Here is a 26,052-nt window from a genome sequence, read left to right as displayed (position 1 = left end):
TGTTGTTTACAGAGTGAGTTGTGTCATGGAACAATACGCGGCTTGTTATGTGTTGATGTTCTGGGGGATTCCCAGGGATGCTAACGGTTTTGGAAGCGGGACGGGTAATGTGTGTCCTCAGTATAATGACGCGCAGTGGCATCATGAGTTTTTTTTGTTTTTGTTTTGTTTATTTTTGTTTCTTATTTAGGTTTTTGAAGATGAGTAAAAAAGGACGTAGACGCTAAGCCCAGGAACAGTGGTGTACAGTTCTGGAACAATGCATGGTGTGTTCCCCCGGATCGCATTTCCCACAACAGACAGACAAACTGAGGTGGTGAGCCTGTCTGTACGGTCCTGAGCCCACTGTTTCTATTGAGACTCGCAAACCACACACTCACACACACACAGGCAGAGAGAGAGAGGGAAAGCAGAGGGACTGAGATGGGAAGGCAGAATAGAGGTACAGGGCTATGATGAAAGAGTGCAGTTGGAGGCTAATCTCCAGGATTTCTTTTTCCCAGCAACTACCCCCCACTTCACACACACACATTTTGATCTTCAGATCTGGATTTTACCCCTGTGGCTCAATCCGAGAACAGCACGAGCAACACTCGGGAAAGAGGGAGAGGAAGGGAGTGTAAGGGAGAGAGAGAGGAAGAGCGTGAGACTGAGCGAGAGGAAGGGAGTGTACGCGAGAGAAAGAGAGCGAGCTCCAGAGTGTGAGCAGGACGTTCCAGCCTGCCTGTGTGAGTGGGGCTCTGGGTAAAACCATTAGAGATGCAGGTTTAATTTGATTGGGTGGGATAGGGAGAGGAACTGAGAGAGCGCACTGCTCCGTTCTCCTCCACTGCACTCCTGTGATCTATCATTCCTCTCTTCCTCCTCATCGAGGGGGTGAAAACCCCAGGTTCGTCCGTCGCCATGGGAGACCGAGGCACCCGGTAAGCACAGCGCATTTAAAATAAATTGACTGTGTGTGTGTGTCAGTGCTGCTAGGGGTGGTGTTCCTGCTGTATGTGTGTGTGGGTGTGGGTGTCAGTGCTGCTCGGGGTCTTCTGCTCCGATGCTGGCTGTTATGGGTTTTTTACTGTGGCTCTGTATAGGAAAATACGCTGTGGGGAAAATAACTGGGTTTCTGATGCTGTGTACAAACACACGCACACATTTTGTCATAATTTTTAAAGCACATGAGTATGTAAAATCACACCGCTCAGCCCATCTCCTAGCTCTGTCCATAGAGATCCTGAATTGTGTGCGTTTGTGTGCATATATTGAACATTCCCCGTTAAATGTTTAAACAAGCGTCTCATTAGATACCGTAGTCTCAGCATGGCTCAGGGAGGCTCAGATTATTGAAATGCTTTGCTCTGCCCTGTGGAGGTTTAGTTCTCTGCCATCGCGTGTTCAACTGAAATATGGCGGCACAGTAACTACGCCTGTGTACCTGTAGCGTTTAGAAATGCAACGTCCTGTCCGTGTCAACTCCCAATCGTGACGTTTCAAAGCTTTTTAGTTCTTCTGGTATGTTGTGTTTTTTTAAAAATAATTATTTATATGGACTCCCTATCTGTCTCTGATGTGGATATAGCCCTTAAACAGAAAATCCCCTCAGTGGAACCTAGGATTTAATGGGTGCACGATTCTTGTTCTTTGAGGAGAGGGAGGAAGAGGTGTGGGAGAGTTGTGGCTCCGGATGGTTCCCACGTCAGTTTTCCAGATACGAGCGACATCATTCAGAATTGTGGTCATAATAACCTCTTCTTTTCAAGCAGACATTCCACACCTGGGTCAAATCATACTTTATTTCAAATACTTTACCCCTTTCCATGGCAATAAAAGTCCATCAGATTACTGACAATACTGTGTTCTCTTTATTTATTAGCACCAGTGAAGCATTATTGGAATTATTGCACATTGGAATTTGAAAGCAGTAACGCTAATGAACTAGCTAATGAACTAATCTTTATCCAAATATTCTCAATATATTACCTTTATTCCAAACAATATAAACAGTATGCACAGTTAATGGTTGCCATTTACCTCTGCTAGATCGCATGTAACAATAAAAGCATCATTAATTTTAATTTATATTTAATTTATATAGCAAGATCTATATAGCAAATCAACTACGATGAAGACACGATTGATTCCCAGGTCAGGAGCAGGTAAAATAAAAAAGAGTCGAAAAATACATGGAATGAGCTCCTGGTGCTGGAGAGCCCTGGGGCGCGCTGCTTTTTGTTTTTTCCTTCATATCTGCAACCCATGCACAGCCAGGAAACCAGGTGAGTTGGAACCTACAGTTCTGAGGAGTTGGAACTGTAATGAACTTCCTTTATTGATTAATTAATTAAGTGCCGAGTAACAACCAGGACCAGGACTGAGGACCCCAGCATACCCTGTGGCTCTCCAGGAGCAGGAGTGAGGATCCCAGCATACCCTGCGGCTTTCCAGGACCAGGAGTGAGGATCCCAGCACACCCTGCGGCTCTCTGGGACCAGGAGTGAGGACCACTGGTCCACTAGGTTTGACCTAATGCCCCCTGAGGTGGATGTTTTCCTAGACAACAGCCCTCATCATGTTTTATTGGCTGCATTCTCATTGGCTGTGTTGCTTGGCATTCTGCCTTGATCTGCCACAGCCGACAGATGAAAAATGCCAATGAGCGAGTCTTCCTGTGACCTGGCCTCTGTGGAAATGGTACAGAATCGCTCTAATTCCCGCACTAGAGAATGCCTGGACCCTTTTTCATAACATGATAAACAAGCAATCCTCCTGCAAGAAGATGTGGCTCAGGTCTCTGTTATCTGCCGATTTGAGAGTTACTACATGACATAAACTCCAGAGTAAGGCTCGGCTCTGACAAACATGATCTGACTGGCTGTCCTTTAGGCAGCTGAAGAACTAGCGTGTGTCCCAATACTCTCTGGGGGGAGGAGGAGACGAGGGGAGGAATAGCGGATGCATTTTTCAAGTATTGGGACACACAGGCTGTGAGAGAACCTAAAGTAGTTTATTTTACTGAACAGTTTTCTGTGTGGGTCTGACCCATGGAGATTTCGGAAAGCCATTAAAGACGTGGAAAACAAACTTCTCTTAGCTGCCTGTAGCCATTTCATGGTGTTCCTCTTTTACTAAAAGTTTAAAATGGCTCAGTTTGAACCAAACACAAGTGTTAAAAGAACCGCTTGTTTTAACCAATACTAAGAACCTTCATGTGTGATTGTAGAGCATACTGTACATTTTTGCTTGGTAACATGCTGTGTTTGGTGGAATGTTCTCTGAAGAGATCTGAAGGAGTGTTATCTAAAGAGCAAGTGTTTCATGGTCGGTTCTGACGCAGATTTGCTTACTCCTTCTCCTGCCAGCATAACTGAGGATTTTCATGCCGATAGTTGATTATACCAGGGTTGACTTGATCTTTGTGCTATGACTGTGTTGTATTAGTGACACACACTCTAAATGTACCTCTGCACCTTATGAATTATTCCCAGTGTTTCATGTTTTACTGTAAACTGACCATTCATATTTTATGTATCCATTATGTAGCTATGTATGTATTATCTACCAAGAGTGCAATTAAATATTGCCTTCTCTGCACATATTTTTCTCGATGAATCATTTTTATTTCTATCTAATGTCATGCTCTATGTTGTCATGACATGAGTCATGATAACACCCAAATTCAATAAAAACTGCACAAATTTATTATTTTATTTATTTTTATTGGCAGGCTCGCTCTCTTCTCAGAAATCGATCTGAAAAGGCTGATACAGTCCGGCCATTAAAATCTGATTGGTTTCCTTATAGCCTAGTCTATACAGGCTCTGTGTGAGAGAGGAGAGAGTGGAGCTCAGATCAGCTAAACAGGGCTGTGTACATTTGTGTTATTGTTATATGTATTTGTAATAAGTAACTTCCCTTCTTCCCTTTTTATTGTTTTGTGTTTTCTCTGTTTGATTCTTGTTCTGGCTGTGCTTTTGTACTTTCAGTAGATTCTGAGAAGATCTAAAAGATAATCTCAGTTGTTCACAAGATAAAGAAACCACAGCTATTATTCTCTCTCTCGGATTGCTGATTCAGCCAGGAGTGAATAAGCATTGAGTGATTCAGCTAGTTGTGAATCGGCATTGAGTGATTCGGTCAGGAGTGAATACGCATTGAGTGATTCAGCTAGTTGTGAATGGGCATTGAGTGATTCGGTCAGGAGTGAATGGGCATTGAGTGATTCGGTCAGGAGTGAATGGGCATTGAATGATTCGGTCAGGAGTGAATAAGCATTGAGTGATTCAGTTGTGAATCGGCATTGAGTGATTCGGTCAGGAGTGAATAAGCATTGAGTGATTCAGCTAGTTGTGAATGGGCATTAAGTGATTCGGTCAGGAGTGAATGGGCATTGAGTGATTCGGTCAGGAGTGAATGGGCATTGAGTGATTCAGCTAGTTGTGAATCGGCATTGAGTGATTCGGTCAGCAGTGAATGTGTAGCCTGAAGGCTCATCTTTATTTCACATGGCAAAACCCACAGAGAAGTCATCTTATGTGTATCTTATCTCAACTGTATTAGTCTTGTATTTAGACTTGAAATCTTATTTCTAATACATGAATTTTTTTTCTAAATAAGACAAAAAATTGCCAATGAGGTGGGAGAGTTTACTTTCATGATTTGAATGTTTCAACAGGGAAAGACAACCTGTCAAGCAAAAAGTAACTAAGTTTAAGTCTCATTTTAAGACTGAAACTCTTGTTAAGATGGTTCCCTGGAGTATTGGCAGCTGCGTGAGTCGGAAGTGTGCGCTGCGATCTCATCAGCGGGACAGAAGCAGCATGCCGGCGTGTTTCATGAACACGTTAAATATGTATGAGCGCTGCATTCGATGGCACCATAGAGACCTGCATATCCTGCTATCTGTAGCGGTGTGTGCTGATGGCTAAACGTAATGTGTGTCCGATGCATGCACTTCCTTTGGGTTTTTCTTTTCTTTTCTGTTTTTTTTAATGTTTTGATTTATGTTCTGATGCGGAGCCACTTCCACGGTCTTCCGGTCCTGCTCCAATGATGAACCGAAATGAAAGTTACTGATTTAAATTAGAGGTAAATTAGCTTCCTAAATTATAAGCGGCTTTCTCAGACCCATCAGTGTGTGTCTGTTAGAACAGCACACAGAGGGAGGGGCAGGCTGTAGCCTCGTGGCTAAGGTACCTGGGACCTAGAAGTTTGGTGGTTCAAGTCCCAGTGTAGCCACAATAAGATCTGCACAGCTGTTGGGCCCTTGAGCAAGGCCCTTAACCCCGCATTGATCCAGGGGGGATGCTTTGTCTAATCAACTGTAAGTCACGTTGGTGAGTGATGGTGTGGTCTGTAGTAGAATGGCAGTGAGATACAGTGGAATGGCAGTGTGGTCTGTAGTAGAATGGCTGTGAGATACAGTGGGATGGCAGTGTGGTCTGTAGTAGAATGGCAGTGAGATACAGTGGAATGGCAGTGTGGTCTGTAGTCTGTAAAGTAATGCAATGTAACACAATGGCACTGTGGCAGTGCGTCTAACTCTGACTGCTTGTGTATGTGCTTTCGTCCTAAGACTCTGCGTATGCACAGTCATCCTGTGTATATGCGGTCTAGGAGAGCAGACACAGGTTTTTCCTGACTCCGGTGATGTTATGCTGGCTGAATATCTGGAGCCCTGGTTAATCTCTGTTCCCACGCCACTGCACCCTGTCGCTGCTGATCCGCATGTAGGAACGTCTGAGAAAAGGGCAGAATCGGCTTCCTCACTAAGCACCAATCATAGCCCTCAACATGGGGTCTGAAACTGAGGCCAATAGGATAGGCCATTATTCTTTAAGCTCTGTTTATGTGATGTGTGTGTCGTATTCTCATATTGCAATGCCTCCAATAACAATACCATGTTGTAGTCACCATGAGTGACTGACTCTCTGCAGAAAGGCCAGGTTATAGTTGTATGATCGGCCGATGGATATTGCTACATTGTCAGCAATATTCCATTATCGCTTGACATGGTTCTGAAACTATTTAAAACGTAACTTGTAAAAATTTGAAACGCATAACTGCGAAGAACGCATCACTGTAGGGGAGTCGACATAGAATCTACTGTTGACACTTCCGTGGAGATAACTACACAAGATGACCACAAATTGTGACTGCCTTTAAACTGCCTTTAACGTAGACGAGATATATAGACCGTAGACTGCAAATTGAACATTGAACATGAATCCTAAATTTACTGCTGAGAATTTCAGCTTAGGTGTATTGTCTGCTAGTTTTTGGTCTTTCAGCACTTGTTAGGATGCTTTTGTTATTGAGTGACAGAGTTGTTCGACACACCTGGTTTCCAAGGCCTAAAGTGTCTGCGTGTTCAAAAAAAGCCACAAAAACGTGCAGACACTGCGGCCCTCCAGGACTGGAGTTAAACCTATAGACACTGCAGCCCTCCAGGACTGGAGTTAAACCTATAGACACTGCGGCCCTCCAGGGCTGGAGTTAAACCTGCAGACACAGTGGCCCTCCAGGACTGGAGTTAAACCTGCAGACACTGTGGCCCTGCAGGACTGGAGTTAAACCTATAGACACTCTTGCCTGGTGCAGTTGAGCCAACCAAAAGGACCAGAGGGTTTGCCCTTTTTGAGAGTATTCCATTTACATTTGACATTTTTTTGTCAAGCGTTTGGCAAATGCTTTTAATCCAAAGTGATTTACAAGTGCATATGTTCTTCCACGAGTTAAAAGCATCAAATCCATACGTTCCATAGGTCTCAATACAGCAGACAAGCTCAGTATAAAGCGTAGAAAAGTACTTGAATCCAAAACGATTATGTATTTGACCCAGGTCTGCCCCAGAATGAGAAACCCAGGAGTGTAAGTAGTGGAGATGTTCGGTCAGTACACTAGGAGACGCAGTACTCCACCCAAGGCTGCTGTAAGAGCCTGAGGTAAAGAGCTCGCTGAGTCAGCAGAAAGTACCTCCCCGGGGATGCAGGGCCGGCTGCGAGTTACTTAATCCTTTTGTAAAATTCATAGACAGTCACGCAGCCCTAAATGATTTATGGCAGGTCGCTCTGAACATCCCTCCAAGTGGTCCACCGAAGGTCATCCCTGCACCGGGAGGAAGGATGCTTACCTGTACAAGAGATTTCAATAGGGTCTGGAGCTGTGAGTTAGAGAATTATTGTTGCATTAACATCCAGATATTGTTAGCACAAAGGCACATGAGTAATGCTGTTTGCGCAGACCATGAGGAACTGTGACAAATGAGGCAGACTGTATGGTGGTTCTGTGTGAGAGAGTGTCTGTGTGTGTGTGGTTGCGTTTCTGTATGTGTGAGAGAGAGAGTGTGTGTGTGTGTGTGTGTGTGTGTGTGTGTGTGATTGTGTTTCTGCGTGTGTGAGAGAAAGCGAGTATGTGTGTGCGTCAGTATGTTTCAATATGTGTTTCTGTGATCCAGGGCACAGTGACTATATGGTTAGAACTTGTACAGATGCAATAACAGCAAAACACATTATACATTTACAGTGCTTTCACATCACACATTTACATTATCAGAATATCAGTTCTTAAATTCATAGTATTACTAATAACTAAATCACATGAGAAATATTATATCTGTAATTCCCTCACTTCAGCCAGCAACACTTACACAGAGGTTTTGGCACTAATAATAAGTGGACTTCCCTGTACCGCATTTGAGTGAAGAGCTAAAAGCTCCTTCGGTAGTTCTTGTTCTGTTGAGAGCTCTGTCTGTCGATCAATAGAGAACCATGTGGAGAAGACCTGGGATATCTCGCTGTCAGCAACTGGTCAAGTTAGACTAGTAATCCACTCATTTTTCATCACATCGGCATACATCAAACATCCCGTAACGTTCAGTCACACTGTATTCATGCTACTCTATTACTTAGTACTTTATTTTCAAGGGTCGCCTACCAGTAAAAATCTATTGAATAAAATGAACACCAAATTTTTTAATATATTATTTTTTTTTATTCTTCAAGGGCTTAAAGCAGATTACTCCCAAGAGATGTCAGATACAGACATGTACTGAATTAACTGCTCAATCAAACGCCATTAATTAGGAGCTGAGATGCAGCGAAAGCTTGCCAGCACAAGGCATACTGCTCCAGGAGCGCAGTGAATGAGACGCTAATGCGGGCAGTCACAGCGTCTCGAGGATGGACTTAGTGGCTGAGAAGTGGGGTTACATCAACAGCTCTCTGATAGGGAGGCTTGTCAGTGGTCCTGCACCCCTCCTTATATTAGTCTGTGGGCAGCTTTCCATGGGAAGTGTAAGCAGGTCTTTTGATTGATGCGGATTCCTGCATGCACTTAGGATTTAGAATTTCCTGAAATGCGGTTGTCTGGTCGCGTCATCCCGGTTTGTGTACAAGGTGGGATGACTGATATTTGCGGGAATACAGCAGGGATTTGTGCCAGGACTCTGACAAGTGAGAAGCTCCTGGATGGATGTGTTTAACCCCCCTGTAGAGCTGTGTACAGGTGTCTGCAGTTGCCTTTCTGCACCGATGTACAGTACTTCATTCCAATGTGACTTTAGTGTCCATTTGTGCAACCGGATAAATTAATTACTGAAGCAATTCAGGTTAAGTATCTTGCTTAAGGGTACAGCAGTAATGCCTTATGTGACAGTTGAACCTGCAACCGCTAGGATTCAATTCAATAAATCTTAAATTAATTCATCAGTGGACACAGGGAGGTATTCTGCAGAAATATAAAAACGTATCATTCTGTTAAATACAGGGACGACACTTGATATGCCAAGTTAATGGGAAAGGATAGGCTACGTGGTTTCTACGCCAAAGATAATTTGAGGAAGACCTGCTCGCAAGTGGCAGGGCTGTTTTTGGTTTTTGAGCCGTTCCCTTTCAGTCGATGCAAATTCATTAGACTACTATGAAGGCTGGCTGCTCATGCCGTTTTTCATTTTCTTCTTTCCGCGGCAGTTCTAATGGACTGCTAATTCGACTTGTCAAGGTTGTTAACACTTCCAAACCAATCAAGCTAAAGCTGTAAGAGTGTAGGCTTCATTCAAACAATATTTTGTTGGTTGCATGGCGTCGACCTACCTCAAATTGAGCATAAAATAAACAGTGAGCTCATTTTGCCGAGATAACAACCATGTCCTCTGTGATGGCTCATACAACTGCTGACTTTGAAGTAAGGAAGCTTTGAACATGGGACAGTTTACTCTGGTCAGTAACGAGAAGCGATTAGGCTAGGGTTGGAGTTGCTCTGTTTGATTTTATAGGCTAATTAACTGTTAGGTAAATGCGTAGCCTAGGCTATAAGGTAGCTATAGAGAAGGTCTAACGTAAAATTTGTAACGGCCGGAAGGAGCGGCATAAGTGTACATGACCGTACCACGGCATCTACACATCCATACAGCTGCTGATCTTCGCCATAATGAAAGGGATCCTTCATTTCTATCGTCACTCCGCATCATTAGTTGCACTCGGGAAGGGTTGTTAGTAGCCGGTTGTTTGTATTCAGCTCTGGAAATGGTTACATCCTGCTTTTTGGATAACCGTTATCTCTCCGACCACAGGAGCCCACGCTCCTAGTCTCAGACATTCAGGCAAAAGAAGTAGACATGGAGTTTAAAAGTAATGAAAGGACACTGTGTGGGTTTGGTCGTTCTTAAGTGCATTGAAAATGGTGTATCTGTGTTCCAGCCAGAATAATTTCAGATTAAAGGCTAATCTCCCTTTTCATTTAGCCTACAGTATGAACCACCCTAAACTCCAACAGCAACATTTACATACAACAACTGAAGCCCCATGCACAGCTAGTTCAAATGTCATAGAGTTGTTGAAAGCTTTATACAGCAATTGTTTTTGTCCATAGTCATATTAACACTCCAGCTCAATTATATCATGAGTGAAATTTGCCATTTCATTTCCTTGGTGTCTTGTACATAAAATGTGATTTATAATTTGTTATGATGAGAAGATTTGCTTGACAGATTCTTCTGTTAAATACAGGAACAACTAAGTACAACGTAGCTGTTTCCCAGCTTGCTACTTGCTAGCCTTTCAGACAAGACTGGGGATATGTATCAGGTATGGACTGGGAGACAGGCAAGATCTAGCTGGAGCTACTGTATGACACTCCAAGAGAACAGATTGCTACAGCAATGTTTTGGTGAGAGTCCAAATGCCCCTTCAATAGTCTATATTTTATTTTTGGAAGGAAATGATAGCCACAAACAAAATCACAAGTTGTCCTGACAAATACCAATAATTTTAATGAATCCCCTAAACTGGCAATCAAACAATTGGTGAATTTTTTTTTTTTTAAGGCAGAATTGACCTTGGAGGTCTGGGAGATTGTATGGGAGATTGCAGTTTGACCCCAACTAGCCTCTTTTAGACTGTTTATTTCTATCATGCTCTGTCAGAGCTGTGTTCGCGAGGGTTAGCTGCGTAATTTGGTTATTCACCTGCCAAACAGATTGCTTAAATCAAAGCTGAAGCATAAAACAGGAAATTTCACCTGCTTGCCATGTCAATCCTAGTGTGAAAATGAAGGGTCTTTGTTGACGCTCCCTAATCAGTTAATTTCCCGCCTTCCTTTCTGGCTGCCAGTGTCTCCATGGTTACCTTGATCTACAAAAGGCATCAGGCAGAATAGCTCTGTACAGAACTAAGCTGGAAGGATCACAATAATATTTTTCATACATAAAAATAGAACTTATTTTAATGACTTAAAAAATCACAAGGGGTGTTGTTGTACCATTCCTGTTCTGGCTAGGTCATTAATCTCTTTGCAAAAACAAGGCAAGCTGAACACACAGTATGAACAAAACAGCGTGTTTTTTCTTGAGATCAGTGCTCTGTTGCTTTGTTGAGCGTTATATTAGCCAGCCAGACTGCTGATGCACAAACAGGGCATCAATGACCCATTTGTTCGGTTCTCCCATGTTTTTCGTTCAAAAACTGACGCACAATGTCAGATCCCAAAGGTCTCAAAATCACACGCAAAAAAAGATAAGGGAGAACACAAAATTTTACCTCAATATTTTCACATTCTTTTCACATGTTGTGCAAAGTCACATTGCCTCTGGGTCCAGGCTGGGGAGGTACACTAGCTCAGCTGCCAGGCTGATTAACCCTTTCAGGCCCAAGCGTGCCATATGGCACTGTCTACCTCATACCATTTCAAACAATCAAAATGACTGCTATACTATTGTTTTCAGCCCCTATAAAATTACTACATTTTCTAATTTCTTAATTTTCTCAACCAAAGCCAAAACCCCTTGGGATTTTAATGGAGCGACTTCATATTGGGCTTGGGACTGAAAAGGTTAAGAAATCCATAGCCAGGTGGCATTGGCTACTCTTTTTCACCCAGTGAAACCTGCTCTGAGTTGAAGGCCTTGAGTAACGCGTTGATTTGAGGGTGGCAGGGTGGCTCAGTGGTCAGCACGACACCTCACAGGACAGAGGTTAGGGTTAGGGTCCCAGCCAGCCCAGATCCTCTCTGCGTGGAGTTTGCGTGTTCTCCCCGTGTTTTCACGTAGGTTTACTCTGGGTACTCTGGGTTTTTCCCTGACAGTCCAACAACATGTAGCCTACAGGTGAAAATTAGCCTCCCTGGCTAACTCGGGTTCATTGACAGAAATGTTACAAATTTGAGTTTTAAGCCCTTTTTGTAGTGCTGTGCAGTGTATGTTTGACATGGCCATTTTATTTCCATGCGCAGGTTTGCCTTGAATGAGACCCACTGTTGCTCTTGTTGAGTTTACAAATTTACAAATATGTTTTACATCTCAGCAGTATGGTCTTGAAATTAAGGTTTCCGCATAATAAATTGAACAACCATAATTGTTTTACAATCCAATAATGATAATCAACCCATTACAACCTAAATTCTAGCAGAGAGGATTGTGTTTGGCCTACTCGTTTACTCATGAAAATTAAGAGTGGCTTTAGGAGTTGAGTTCACATGGTGACACTGAAAGATGACTTTATAATATTTGTGTTCATAATTCAACATGATTTGTATTACATGCCATCGTATTATCATGCCCCACACATCACCAGAAAAAAAAAATACTAATGGTGGTTTCATTTTAAAAAACAAAAATAAATGAACAGATTAATAATATAATAATAATTTTGAATGCGTCTTGTCAGCCTGTGGCTAAGGGGGTGTATTGATCACTGTGAAATGAAGCACAGACCATTTCTAAGAACAGGCGATCATTAAAAATTGATGAAAAAAAGCACTTTTCCCCAGTACCAATTACCATCTAGTTATGAAGCAGTAATGAGCCAGTTTGGATACAGTAAAGTCTCCTGAAAGCTCTCTGAGTTAATATGACACTCTTGGCAGTGAGGGGATAAATAATTATTTGAATTTTCCTCCAACGTCTTTTGCAGTGATTTGAAAGTTTCACGGTTGCCTAGGCCACGTGTAATGATCTGTCCCATGTTCCCTCCCTGACCCTTTTAAAAGGGAGGAAATGGTCTGATTTTTCAACACAGGGGTGAATTAGCCCCACACTCTTGTATGTATGTATGGGAACGTGAAAATGAAAATGGTTGTATATTTTCTTACATTTTATACAGTTACAGAAAAAGGAAAAGCAAGCCCCACATAACACCTTTTTTGCAAAGTTTGTCCAGGACTCACATAGCATCATTTTTACTGTTTAATCCCACCAAATTAGAAAATGAGAAAAATCATACTGTATCAAGTTTGAAAAAGGCTAACTAGGTTAAAGAGTTAAAAGGGCATCCATATGGATGGGTGATCAAGACCATGATGTCTGAGAAATTATGGTTTCAGTGGGTGTCTGCATCAGCCCTCGTGTAGGTGCTGAAATGGGACATTTACTCATAAATCATTTTACAATTACATGTGTATTATGTGGAAGAGAAATATGCTTGTATGCATTCTATTAATTTATTGCAATTACATGGATTGTACCTGGACATAATTTAATTTCTCTGAACTGAAACAAAATTGAACTGTGATTATTGTTCCATGCAGAAAGAAGACTTAAATCTTCTAACAAAATTACTTTGCCAAGGTTATGCCACCCACAGCAGTGGGTAATTTTGGCCTACATTTTACATAACTGCTGAATATACACTCATTACGCACTTTATTAGGTAGACCTGTACACCAGCATGTTAATGCAAATATTTAGTCATCCAATCATGTGACAGCAACTAAATGCATAAAAGCATGTAGAAGTGGTCAAGAGGTTCAGCTGTTTTTCAGACCAAATGTCAAAATGGGGAAGAAATGCGATCTAAGTGACTTTGATTGTGGAATGATTATTGGTGTCAGAAACTGCTTATCTCCTGGGATTTTCACACACAACAGTCTCTAGAGTTTGCAGAGAGCTGATAGGAAGGTGACAGTAACACAAATGAACGCACATTACAACAGTGTTATGCAGAAGAGAATCTCTGAACACACAACGCATCATAACTCTTAAGTGGATAGGCTACAGCAGTAGAAGACCAATAACTCAAACAAATTAGTCTAATAAATACCTAATAAAGTGCTCACTGAGCGTACATTCAAAAAAACAAGTAATTGGATTAACTTTTTATTTATTTATTATGGACTGTGATTGTATGCAAAATTGCACTATTGAGTAGATATAGCAGTTAAACAGCTGAAGTCCCATATACAGTCAGGTCCATAAATATTGGGACATTGACACAATTCTCCTCTTTTTGGCTCTATACACCACCACAATGGATTTGAAATGAAACGAACAAGATATGCTTTAACTGCAGACTTTCAGCTTTAATTTGAGAGTATTTACATCCAAATCAGGTGAACGGTGTAGGAATTACAACAGTTTCTATATGTGCCTCCCACTTTTTAAACACACAGTTAAAGCACATCCATTGTGGTGGTGTATAGAACCAAAAAGATGAGAATTGTGTCAATGTCCCAATATGTATGGACCTGACTGTACCTACTAACACTGTGCAACCACTGTTTATCATTTTAAGCACCGAGCAGGTCTAAATGTGGGCAGTAAGCGGCAAGCTTAGCCAGAAGTCTGAATGCAACAGCTATTTATTCTAATCTAAACACAAAACTTTTGGCCATTACTAATGCGTGATGAAAGCCAGAGGTTTGTTTGAGATATCTTTGCAGGTATAAGGAGAGGGTATGCCGAGGGAGTGGATCATGTTAAACGCAGGGTTTTATTCACCATATATTTTTTACTGTGCATTTATTTCTATGCTCTCTTTTGCAGAGTCTTTAAAAAAGCAAGCCCAAATGGAAAGGTAAGCAGATATTATTATTATTTTTTATTTATTTTTTATTATTATTATTATTATTATTATTATTATTATTGCATATATTATTTGTGTAATAGGTGATTATTTGTAACCTCCCTGTTGCAAGTGTTACTAGATTACTGAATAATGTAGCAAGTTATGAAATTGGAACTGAATGTAATTACTCATTGATGTTGAGCACTTGGGGAGCAGGGTAGAAGTATTTGTTGAAGTTTATCCATTATGCCATATTATACCATCTACTATTTGGATCCCTATTTTCTATTTAAAGGGTGTGCTTAAAGAATGCTTACAAGAGAAAAAATGAGAGTGCCATTTCTCAAATGTTGCCTTGTGTTTGCTGTAAGCTGTGATTGGTCTAGAATTGAAAACATTTTAAGCTTGTGTATTACTGCCACCTACTGATCAGAGTGCAACACACTTTCTATCATCATTCCAATTTGATTCAAATGTTCAAGAATAATTGTTTTAGATTCAAACACTTTTCTGTGCTGGATTGATCTTGTCTGGTGCAATTAAGGGTCTGTACTTTTTGAGAGTATTTCATTGGAGTATTTGAATCCAAAGCAATTACGAATTGACCCAGGTCTACTCTTATCCAGTGCAACGTAGATAAATTACATTCAGTATCAAATCTATCACAGCTCAATAAAATGTTATATGTTCATCAGTATAACACAACATGCTTATCTTGTTAAAAATGTGACATTGACACCATTTGTTCTTGTATCAAATATGAAGTCATCTCCCCCAAGTGCATAGAATGATATAAAGATGTGTTGTACACCCTGATCAGTAGGTGGCAGTATTAGACACCCAGGCCAGGTCTAGATATGACCATTGTTTAATGCTCAAAACGTAATGTAATAATAATGAATGTAATTCCATTACATTGTAATGTAATGTGATTTTTATGTGTGTGAAGCTCACTGTGTACCTGGGGAAGAGGGACTTTGTCGACCACGTGGACATCGTAGAGCCAGTCGGTAAAGACAGCATCGTACTTACAATTAATTACATTGTAATATTTGCTAAGCATCTTGCCTTCATCTGGAGCCAGTTACAGAGTGAACATTTGGCAGCTCAGGTTAGGGATCATGAACCCATCAAGGCCGACAATTTGTGTCCTATCCAAGGTGGGTGGAAGCTTGGGGCTACCAGGTGGGGAAGTCCAGCGCAATGAAAATGATTCTCAGCACTGATAATATTTCATATGGAATTAACCTGAGTGAACTGAAATGGAATTGACTCTAACCTTGGTTAGCAGTGTATCCCAGGGTTGATCTCCTTTTTCGTCCAGTCAAAATCTCACTGATGTGATAAACAACTGGCTCTCAAATAAGCTGCATCATTATATGCTACCTTGTGTAAATATCCAGCACACACTCACTCATTTTGAGGTTGTCAAAGCTGGGATGTAATAAGATCATTCTAATTATTAAGCAGCACAGCATCAATATGTCTCATGACCAGAGACTTGAATGACACTTAACACTCATGTCAACAGTGAAATCTGACGGCCTACCTGACAAATATCTCTACTGTCCTCTAGATGGTGTGGTTCTGATCGATCCCGAGTACTTGAAAGAAAGAAAAGGTGAGAGGTGTAACGTAAATCTCCTTATTTCTCAAAAATAATCTTGCAGATTTAGTCCTGTTGTGTTTTTTGTGTGTGCGTGTTTCTAATGTTTTGGTGTGGTACATGACTGTCTGGAGTGAAGTGACACCTACTCCAAAACACACATTCCATGTTATTTCCAAATAATTATGCCAGTAAAGTATAAATGCACAGTTTTTGAAAGTATCTCTAAAGACTACAGAAACCTGTGCAGTACGCTTAGGGCTGGTTTCATAGACAAAGATTAAGATTAGTCCTGCACTAAATTGAGTTTTGTATGGAGAATCTCCATTCAAACTTGAATTTAGTCTCGGGCTGAAATCTGTGTGAGTGAAACTGGCCCTTAGTAGTCGTTCAAACATCAGTCTGATGTGTTACAGTGTGTGCCTTGTCGTTATAGTCGTTATTAAGACAGCCGTTTGATTCTGGCTCTTGTTCTCCTCTATCTCAGTTTTTGTGTCGCTGACCTGTGCCTTCCGCTATGGCAGAGAAGACCTGGATGTCCTGGGATTGACGTTTCGAAAGGACCTCTTCGTAGCCAACATCCAGGCCTTCCCACCTGTGCCTGAAGAAAAGAAACCCTTAACCCGTCTTCAAGAGCGCCTGATTAAAAAGCTTGGGGAACATGCTTATCCTTTTACTTTTGAGGTAAAAAGTCATAAATTCTCAACAATCCTATCTGCAGAATGGTTTTTTACACCAGATACAAATCAAAGAAACAATCCTGAATTTGTGTTTGGATCCAAGCAAACATATTGGCCAAAAATAGTTAAATATCACAAGTGTCACCGATTTAGCTGAATGATTTCACAGGCTCAGTAAAAACTGTCATCTGTACCCACTCTGTATTTTTGGCACAGCGAATACAGATTGTTAAAAATAATTATCTTCACACTTGTTCCTGTGTTTGATCTGCACTTCGTTGTACGTCGCTCTGAATAAGAGCGTCTGCTAAATGCTTTGTAATGTAATGTAATGTAATGTAATCCTGTGCGTTATATATCCCACACTGACATTCCAAAATTCCTTCCTCAGATTCCACCCAATCTTCCATGCTCAGTTACTCTTCAGCCTGGACCAGAGGACACGGGAAAGGTACCCAAATTCAAGTCCAACTCAAGCTAGGTTTTGAAACAGGTGGCTGGTTGACCAGTTCAGACCAGCGCCCAGCATGACATGGCTTGACCAACTCAAGCTACTGTATGTTTTGAAACAGCTGTTTGCTGGTTGACCAGAATTGTAAGTTAACAGGTGTGCTCTATACAATGAACAGTTTACAGGGCACAGGAGTAATACACAGGTCTGCATGTTGCAAAATAAAATAAAATCCTGTGTTGCAGATGCTGATACTTTGTATACTTTGCTCAACGATAGGTGTCATTCGATGACAATCAAAATGATACTTTCCTCTTCTATCTTTGAAGGCATGTGGTGTGGACTTCGAAGTTAAAGCTTTCTGTGCTGAAAATGTTGAAGAGAAAATTCACAAGAGGTAACCTTATGCTATGGGATTGACCCCTGCTTAGTCTAATCAACTGTAAGTCGCTTTGGATAAAATTATCAGCTAAATAAAATGTCATGTGATGTTTTTGTTTTGCTCTGTTGCAGGAATTCTGTGCGTCTGGTCATCAGGAAGGTCCAGTACGCACCGGAGAAGCCGGGCCCACAGCCCATGGCTGAGACCACCCGGCAGTTCCTCATGTCCGACAAGTCCCTGCACCTGGAGGCGTCTCTGGATAAAGAGGTGAGGGGTCCCCCTCTGGTACAGAGTCCTTGGATCTGAACTGGCAACCTCATCTGGTTCATTGGATCTGTACTGGCAACTTCATCTGGTTCCTTGGATCTCAGCACACAAACAAAAAACAGCATTTTCTCTAGTAACAGGGTTGCAGGCCCCTGCTGCACAAAATGCTGCCTGAGTGTTTTCAGATTTTTTTTGCTTGTTTAAGTCAAATATTTTAAAATATTATAATCAGAATTGAAATAAAAAAAGCTATAGTTTTCCTTGTCTCCCAGTTTGGAATGCCAAGTCTTATTTGAAATCTAATTCCATCAGCTCTAGTGAGGTCTGGAGAGCAGAGAGGACCACTGTGAAGTGTTAGACTATGAAGCTAACTGCCATTTATTTGCCATTTGCAATCCACCAAATGTTCATGTGATGTTTATTTCTCATTGTCTGGGGGCCTGGGGTAGTTCTTTACTGCAGTTGGGGTTGATTCCATTTCAGTTCTATCAATTCAGGAAACAAGCTGAATTTCAGTTCATTCATTGGATAACAATGAACACAATGAGTTCATTTTCTGCAGTGAAAGCAGCTCAATTAATTTAGGATGGACCTCCCAACCCTGATCTGCACTGACACCGAGAGAAAAACACATTTTTCACGTTTTGTTTATTGACCCTTTTTTCTAGATTTACTACCATGGGGAACCAATCAATGTGAATGTTCATGTCACGAACAACACAAATAAGACCGTGAAGAAAATGAAAATCTCAGGTCACTGAAACCTCTTATTTTCAAATATTAAGCATCTTGTGTGGAGTAACTGTCAGCTGAACTTGTATTCTGTGTGTCCGTGCAGTGCGGCAGTACGCCGATATTTGCCTGTTTAACACCGCGCAGTACAAGTGCCCGGTGGCCACAGAGGAGTCAGAGTGAGTAAATGGCAGCATTAGCCTTTCCTCGTGATAGCATTGTCATATTCAACATGATAACAATACCATTTCCATAATGATAGCAGCACCATATCCAGCATGATAACATTCGAAAATATTCAACATTATAGCATTAGTATTTTCTATGTGACAACATTACCATTTTCATTATGATAACATTACAATTGTAATGGCATTAGCATTTTCAACATAATGACATTAGAAATTCCACACTTATTTCTCTTTTATAAGAGCATAAACGCTAAATATGTGTATCTTTTCCAAACAGGCTTTGCCTCATTTAGCTAAAAACCTCTTTTTCTTCCTATCTTTTTCTCACATGCTCTTTGTTTGGTGCAGTGTGTTCTTCCTCTCTCTACTTCATTCGAATGATTAATGGTTTATTCTTTATGTTTCCCTTAGTGATATAGTAGCTCCAAGTTCCACGTTTTGCAAGGTGTACACTCTCACGCCTTTCCTGGCCAGCAACCGGGAGAAACGGGGCTTAGCCTTAGACGGCAAGCTCAAGCACGAGGACACAAATCTGGCCTCTAGTTCACTGTGAGTGATCTGCGTCCGTAACATACTGCCCTGTCCAACAATCACACACACACACTCACACAGGCATGTGTACCTACTCATACGCACACACACAGGCATGTGTGCATACACATTCACACACGGATATGTACACACATACACATATACACACGTGTACATGCATATACACACGCATGTACACACACACACACACAATCACACACACACACTCACACAGGCATGTGTACATACTCATACACACACACACAGGCATGTGTACATACACACACACACACACACACACACACACACACAGGCATGTGTACACACACATACACACACGGATATGTACACACATACACATATACACACGTGTACATGCATATACACACGCATGTACACACACACACACACACACACACACAATCACACACACACACTCACACAGGCATGTGTACATACTCATACACACACACAGGCATGTGTACATACACACACACACACACACACACAGGCATGTGTACACACACATACACACACGGATATGTACACACATACACATATACACACGTGTACATGCATATACACACGCATGTACACACACACACACACACACACACACACACACAATCACACACACACACTCACACAGGCATGTGTACATACTCATACACACACACACAGGCATGTGTACATACACACACACACACACACACACACAGGCATGTGTACACACACATACACACACGGATATGTACACACATACACATATACACACGTGTACATGCATATACACACGCATGTACACACGCATGTACACACACACACACACACACATACATACATCTTCAATAGCACCCAAGCTGTGATTTCAGAAAAAAAAAAATAATAATTTGCTATGTCAGATTTCTGAGTAATGAAAATGCCTCATTCACATAGATGATTTCTTTGTGTGGGCCAGATTCCCTAATAGTACCCTTTATGGCAGAAGAAAATTACATGCAGCCATATTGCTTCACCTATTGACAAAATGGATGGCCCTTTCATTATAATTGTCATTTGTAATTCTCTCACCAGGTTAAGAGAAGGAGCCAGTAAAGAGATCTTGGGCATCATTGTGTCGTACAAGGTGAAGGTGAAGCTGGTAGTGTCTCGAGGCGGGTACGAACTCAAAATTAAATCCTTATTTTAGCATTCAGTCATTTTAGTCACAGAGTGCTTGTGTGTTGCTAGAAGGCACCTGTCCCAAACACGTCATTGCTCATCAGGAGAAAAGTTTTATGTTCTCTCAACAAAATAATGTCGTAAGTGTAATAAAAAATAATCACAATAATCTTCAGGTTTAAGTTGTTGTACAGCTGGTTAAACATAACTGTCTTCTGATATACATAGAGTTCTGTGTAGAGACTGTTCCTGACTAGTGTCTTTGCTGATCTTTCATTACAGACTCTTGGGAGATCTTGCATCAAGGTACAGTATCTATCTTTAGATATACAGTACGTATATTCTTGTTTCATGCTAATGTCAAGCATAAAGCCAAATTCAATTTTTCAATTTACAATTTACAAATCACACAGACAGCTATGAACTGTTTGCTATAAGTGGAACTCACACAGGGAACAGATACTGGCATTGAAAGTGTTATTTGAATATTGCAGGCATTCTGGTTCTGTTACCAAATGACTGTATTCTGCTGTTCTGCCATTGTCCAGATGCTGTTTGAGAGGATGACATAACTTTAAAACACACATAACATTGTCCTGAGTTGCATTCTCCTTTCTGACTTTCAGTGATGTTGCAGTGGAACTTCCTTTTACGTTAATGCACCCTAAACCAATTGAGGAATTGTTCTATAGAGATGGTACGTCTTATGTTTCAGTCAACTCTTCTGGATAAATATGACTGTTCTGTAGATCCCTGTCTGTGAATCAGCATGCAGTCTTTTCACATGTACAGGGGACAGTCATAGTGATGTTCTTCTGAATTTAAGCGAGATTGCCCACCATTTTTGATGTGTAGCATGCTTTATTTGTTGTTTATTTTATTTTATTATTTACACTGCTTTTTGTATTCCTGAGCAGGATTCAGTGCTTGATTTGTTTCAGTAATTTTCTTTTTTAATGTAAATACTTACGTCCCTTATGCAACGAAATATTTACTCATACAGTATATTGAAAAATGTAATGCATGAATAATACAATTGGATATATTGAAACACTCAAAATATATTTTCAAAGACATTTCAAGATTTAAATTTTTGCTTCATAAAACATTCATGGATACAGTATATCCAGATTTATCCCATTGACGAAGCAGAAATATTTCTTATATATATTTGTTTTAAAAACAAGCCAATGATGTCTTGATATCCCTGGTACATGTAGGTAAGTGCTGAAATAGCCATTCATTTTCTGCAAGTCTGCAACAGACCTAGATCAAATATATAATTATTTTGAATTCCTTGGATCCTTTTCTGCACTTTATTGAGCTTGTCTGGTGTATTTGAACCAATTAAATACTCTCAAACAGTGCAAGCCCTGAGTTCTGGTGCTTTTGGCTGGCTCAATTGCACCAGGCAAGATCAATCAAGCACAGAAAAGGCATCCAAAACTATTTTGTTTTTGACCCAGATCAGAGGCCTGTTCATGAAGTTGGATTACTGAGTTATCCAGATATCTGCACTGAGTAAAACCTAGAACAGCTCTTTTAACAGATTTGGGAGGATTCCAGGTTTTACTCAGTCCATTTATCCAGCGAGCTCAGTAGTCCTGCTTTGTGGAACAGGCCCCCGAACTGCAATATAAACTCACTGGTGTACTGATTCATCTTGGTCTTGTTTCCCTCTCAGCTCCAGACACTGAAGAACCGATAGACACAAACTTGATTGAGTTTGAGACGCAGTAAGTAATGCGTTAGCATCCTGTGCTGTTCTTGGCTCGTTGCGTGCTTCGCACATTGTGTCTTCTCCGTGTCCTTAGCGTGTGCGTTAATGGGCAGACTAACGGCAGTGTGAATAATTAATACCCCATTTCACTCTGGCATCATCATCTTTGCTTTCATTCATATTTCATATGTCAGACAAGATGTTGAACACTCCCGATGTGTTTTATCTCTGACGAACATGCAGCTTCTTCCAGATGATCACCCCTGTTAATGTTCACACTCTGATTGTTACATCAACGAACACATTTTATTCATCATTTAAGAAAAATGTCAGTGACAAACTGTGACATGAAAGAATACTTGTAAGTAACAAGTATAACAAGTATTCACAAAATAATGCAGAAATTCAATAAGTATTATTTGCTATATAATGTACTTTATAATGCGGTTGTATTCATTGCAAGCAGCAGTTTATTTTCTGGGTGTATTATTTTCTCTCCTCTTGCCTCCATCTCTGACTGCCTGGCATTAATCTGTCTGTCTGTCTGTCTGCTTGCTACCACAGCCTCAGAACTGCACAGTCACTGTGCATCTGGCAGATTGTGCAGACGCAATAGGCGGTGTGCAGACTTAGATCTGTGTGAACTTTGATCTCCTGCAATCCACTGTGTTGCTGGGGCAAAGTATATGACCTGCTTCTTGAGTTTCAGAATTTGGGGGTTTTCATGCAAACTTCTTCACTTAATGAAGAGGGAGAGGTAAAGCGGATGTTTCAGGAATGATACTTCCGGTATACTGCTCCTTATTAAATATTATATAATAATATTAAATATAAGCAAACTGCATAGCGTTGAAATCTGGGTTCAAAGAATGTGTTTCATAGTTTAAATAGATAGATGGGATTTCAAGTGAATAAAATGGGATTTCAAGTCCTGTTTTCCGTGTTTAAATTGCCAAGATGGGCTAAAAGTCAGTCACACATAAAGCTTTCCCTTTTGTAGTGATGACATTTCCACAATAGGACCCTTGTAATTTTGTGTTTGCAGAATGTTATAACGCTTAATTTGCTTATATGAAGTTGTCGCTGCTGCCTATGATGAAATAGCATAGCGTTTAGCAGTATACCGGAAATGGAATTCAGTGGTACATGTAATTTACCTCCCCATTATCCAGTCATTTATTTGTTTTGACACTGTGCCACTGTTCCAGACTGACAGCAGTGAATCAGCAATGGTATTTTCAGCCATTTTGAAAATTCATCAGTTGTAAAAAAACCTCTATAAGCCCACACACCGGCCCCTATAGGAACGGAGTTGTGTATCCCGGGAGTGGTGCGTTTGGTTTGGTCTTGGGTTTACTTGCATTCTGTTTCTCCAGTGATGATGACATCATCTTCGAAGACTTTGCGAGGCAGAGACTCATAGGGGCGCAGGACGAGAAAGAGGAGGATGAAGGCACGGATTTGCCCCGGCTGACCGACAGATAAGGTCCGGGACGCGGTTTTCCGTTTCTGCGTGTTTCTGTGGCGCAAACGCAGACCTGCTGTACACAGGCAAGAGCCTGGGAGGTCTTCACCATGACGCACCATCGCCCCTTCCAGTTCACATTCTCGTCTTTTTCCATCGCAGGACGACAAGAAAGTTTGAGCGAGTCAAACCACATGAGGTGGAAATAGAATATTTTAAGTGTGGAGGAATTCTGCTCAGTGACTCAGGACGTTTGCTGGGGGAAGATACAGGATTTAATCAGGCCTCCTTTCATATTCCGATTCAAGTAGTAGCATGCCGTCAATATTGCGCTGAACACAAATGCGCCCGGTTAGGACTGATCCAAAAACGAAATGAAAAAGGACCGTGACATATACACCACAGAAGTCTTTGAAACTGTGGAACCAAAAACGTTTGGAAATAATGTCAAAGTTAGTCCAGTTGTCCTTGTTTTTATAACAGCCTATGAATGCCACCCACTGTACAGTGTGAAAAAGCCGGTACAAATTAGCATACCATCAAGTCTGATTGCTTGGGAAATTTTCAGCTTTGAGGTGTTCAGATTCCAGAGGAATATATTTTCTTTCTAGGAGAACAGATTTTTCTAGTGTTTTATAGTGATGGGTCTGGCCAATTTAATTGTTTTAAAAACATAAAGATAATAGGCACACACACACACCCACATACACACATGCATCTTTTACACAGTATTTACTTGTTTGTTTTTCAACTTCTCCTACAAGACACTTGCAGCCCTTTGAGTGCAGGATGTGGGGTTTCCATGGCAGAAATTGGCTGCTTCATTATGGAGCCATTCTGAGTCGAACGGCACCGGTTTGTGACTGAGAAGACAGGAATGAACCCTCACTTGAAGCACAAGTCGACACAACTCACACAAGCTCACTTTTATTTCAAAGGGGAAAATAAGATGCCATGTTTTATTTTGCATGAGATGTTAATATCTGTATATAATCTAGTGTGAATGATACACAATCAATAATTGAACAATTGGGAGACAGCAGCTGCTTTGTCAATTTGCATCATTCTTCATAATAATTTATAGCATGATAACCTATATTGTTACACAACCAATAACTATTTCTATTACTACTTGATGTACATTTTAATCTCCAGATATGCAGGCATATTGACTGTAGAATCCAGTCTGTGCCAACTCTGCAGGGCCATGCCAAACTTTCTCTTAATTTACACGCACAGGTTTTTTTTCCCCCGTTTAAGTTGTTGATGTATTCACATGGGAGGCTTGAGTGGAGAAATATCCAGTGGCAAATGGCAATGTCAGCCCGTAAGGTTTATGATCATTATGAATAAGCATCAATTTCAAAGTCACTGCTATACTGTACATATTATCATTTAATGGTGAAGAGTGAAGACTAATGGCCAAGTGTACATTTTAAAGAGATCGTTTACTTTCTGAGGTTTTTGATACCAGTACTTTTCATGAACGTTTTTGATTAGCGCAGACAGTTTGTGGTGTATTGAAGGATATTTGAGACATTTCTGAAGTTTCCCAGCTTTTCTTTAGCTGAAATAATACGGAATACATTATGTATACTGTACATGTGGATATTACCTGATTACCTGAAAGAAGTATTGGATTATATATAAACACCATGAAATTATTGTCACCCAGTCTCTGGAAACATCATGTACAAACTGCATAGGAGTTACTGTACTTGAAGTGTATTTTCTTGGTTTTGGTCATGAACCCCTGAATGCTCCTAATCAAGGCAGATCATCAGAATCTTCTGTAAATATGATATCTAGAACATCCTTTATTGCGCACAAAACTGTCTAGGACAATCACAAACATTTCTATTAACCGAATGGATATTTTTTTAAAAAACCTCAAGAAAGTGATCTGTCCATTTTATAATTTAAAATATTTTGTGGATATTTAATAAATCTAATGGTTTGGTGTTTTGAAGCTTGTGGACTGTTTCTTTGTAGAGACTCAATCCTCAGCACAATGAGACTTTTTCTCTGCACGCCTATTCTCAGGCATTTTCTCCTGTTCGCCAGCACACCTCACAATGCCACTGTTGCACTGGTGTCAAGAGCAATTCTACCAAACTTCCATGAGTCTTTATTCTTATTTTAGTTTTTTTTCTTGGCATACAGTATATTTTTTCCCCCATGCAAATACATTGTGTAGTTTGGAGAACGCCTCTGTACACTGTTTTATGTAATATGTAATATCTACAATAAGATAGGACAATGCTAAATGTTGTTGTAGTTTTGGAGTGTATTAAGCCATTATATTATTGTCCCTGCTGCGATGGTCTCTCAGCTTTATTGTGTTTTTGAGTCCCTGTGGTTTCCATTGAAAAAGCAACAACTAATGACTACTCTTTACTTGAAGTTTAATCTTTCATGTAGACCTACTATATAAGCAGTCTATTCTGAATTTTGGCAGAGAAGGCGACAGAATTAGCCTTCATTTAGCTTTCTGGGATAGTCCAAAGAAAATGACAACTGCCCTTGTGTTATTTTAAAATTAAACACGCAAGCAGAAATTCTGGCCCACAACACCCTTCCCTATGGAGCCCATATTTCCAGT

At 40.7% G+C, this 26,052-nt stretch overlaps 1 protein-coding gene across 1 annotated transcript; it reads left to right on the top strand.

Annotated features, from left to right (window-relative positions):
- Positions 1 to 389: 389 nt before the first annotated feature.
- LOC133108084 (beta-arrestin-1-like) lies at positions 390 to 25,419 on the top strand. The gene is made up of 16 exons (XM_061217507.1): positions 390 to 923; positions 14,243 to 14,273; positions 15,214 to 15,274; positions 15,841 to 15,885; positions 16,358 to 16,554; positions 16,942 to 17,001; positions 17,331 to 17,398; positions 17,515 to 17,650; positions 18,319 to 18,403; positions 18,489 to 18,561; positions 18,985 to 19,122; positions 20,179 to 20,262; positions 20,548 to 20,571; positions 20,892 to 20,962; positions 21,950 to 22,001; positions 23,362 to 25,419. The coding sequence occupies exons 1-16, from the start codon at positions 904 to 906 to the stop codon at positions 23,468 to 23,470; spliced, it is 1,254 nt and encodes a 417-aa protein (XP_061073491.1). The 5' UTR covers positions 390 to 903; the 3' UTR covers positions 23,471 to 25,419.
- The last annotated feature ends 633 nt before the right edge of the window (positions 25,420 to 26,052 follow it).

This window comes from Conger conger, chromosome 13 (assembly GCF_963514075.1).
Source record: "Conger conger chromosome 13, fConCon1.1, whole genome shotgun sequence".
NCBI lineage: Eukaryota > Metazoa > Chordata > Actinopteri > Anguilliformes > Congridae > Conger > Conger conger.
The sequence above is the reverse complement of the archived record's forward strand: the minus strand, read 5'-3'. Positions and strand labels throughout refer to the sequence as shown.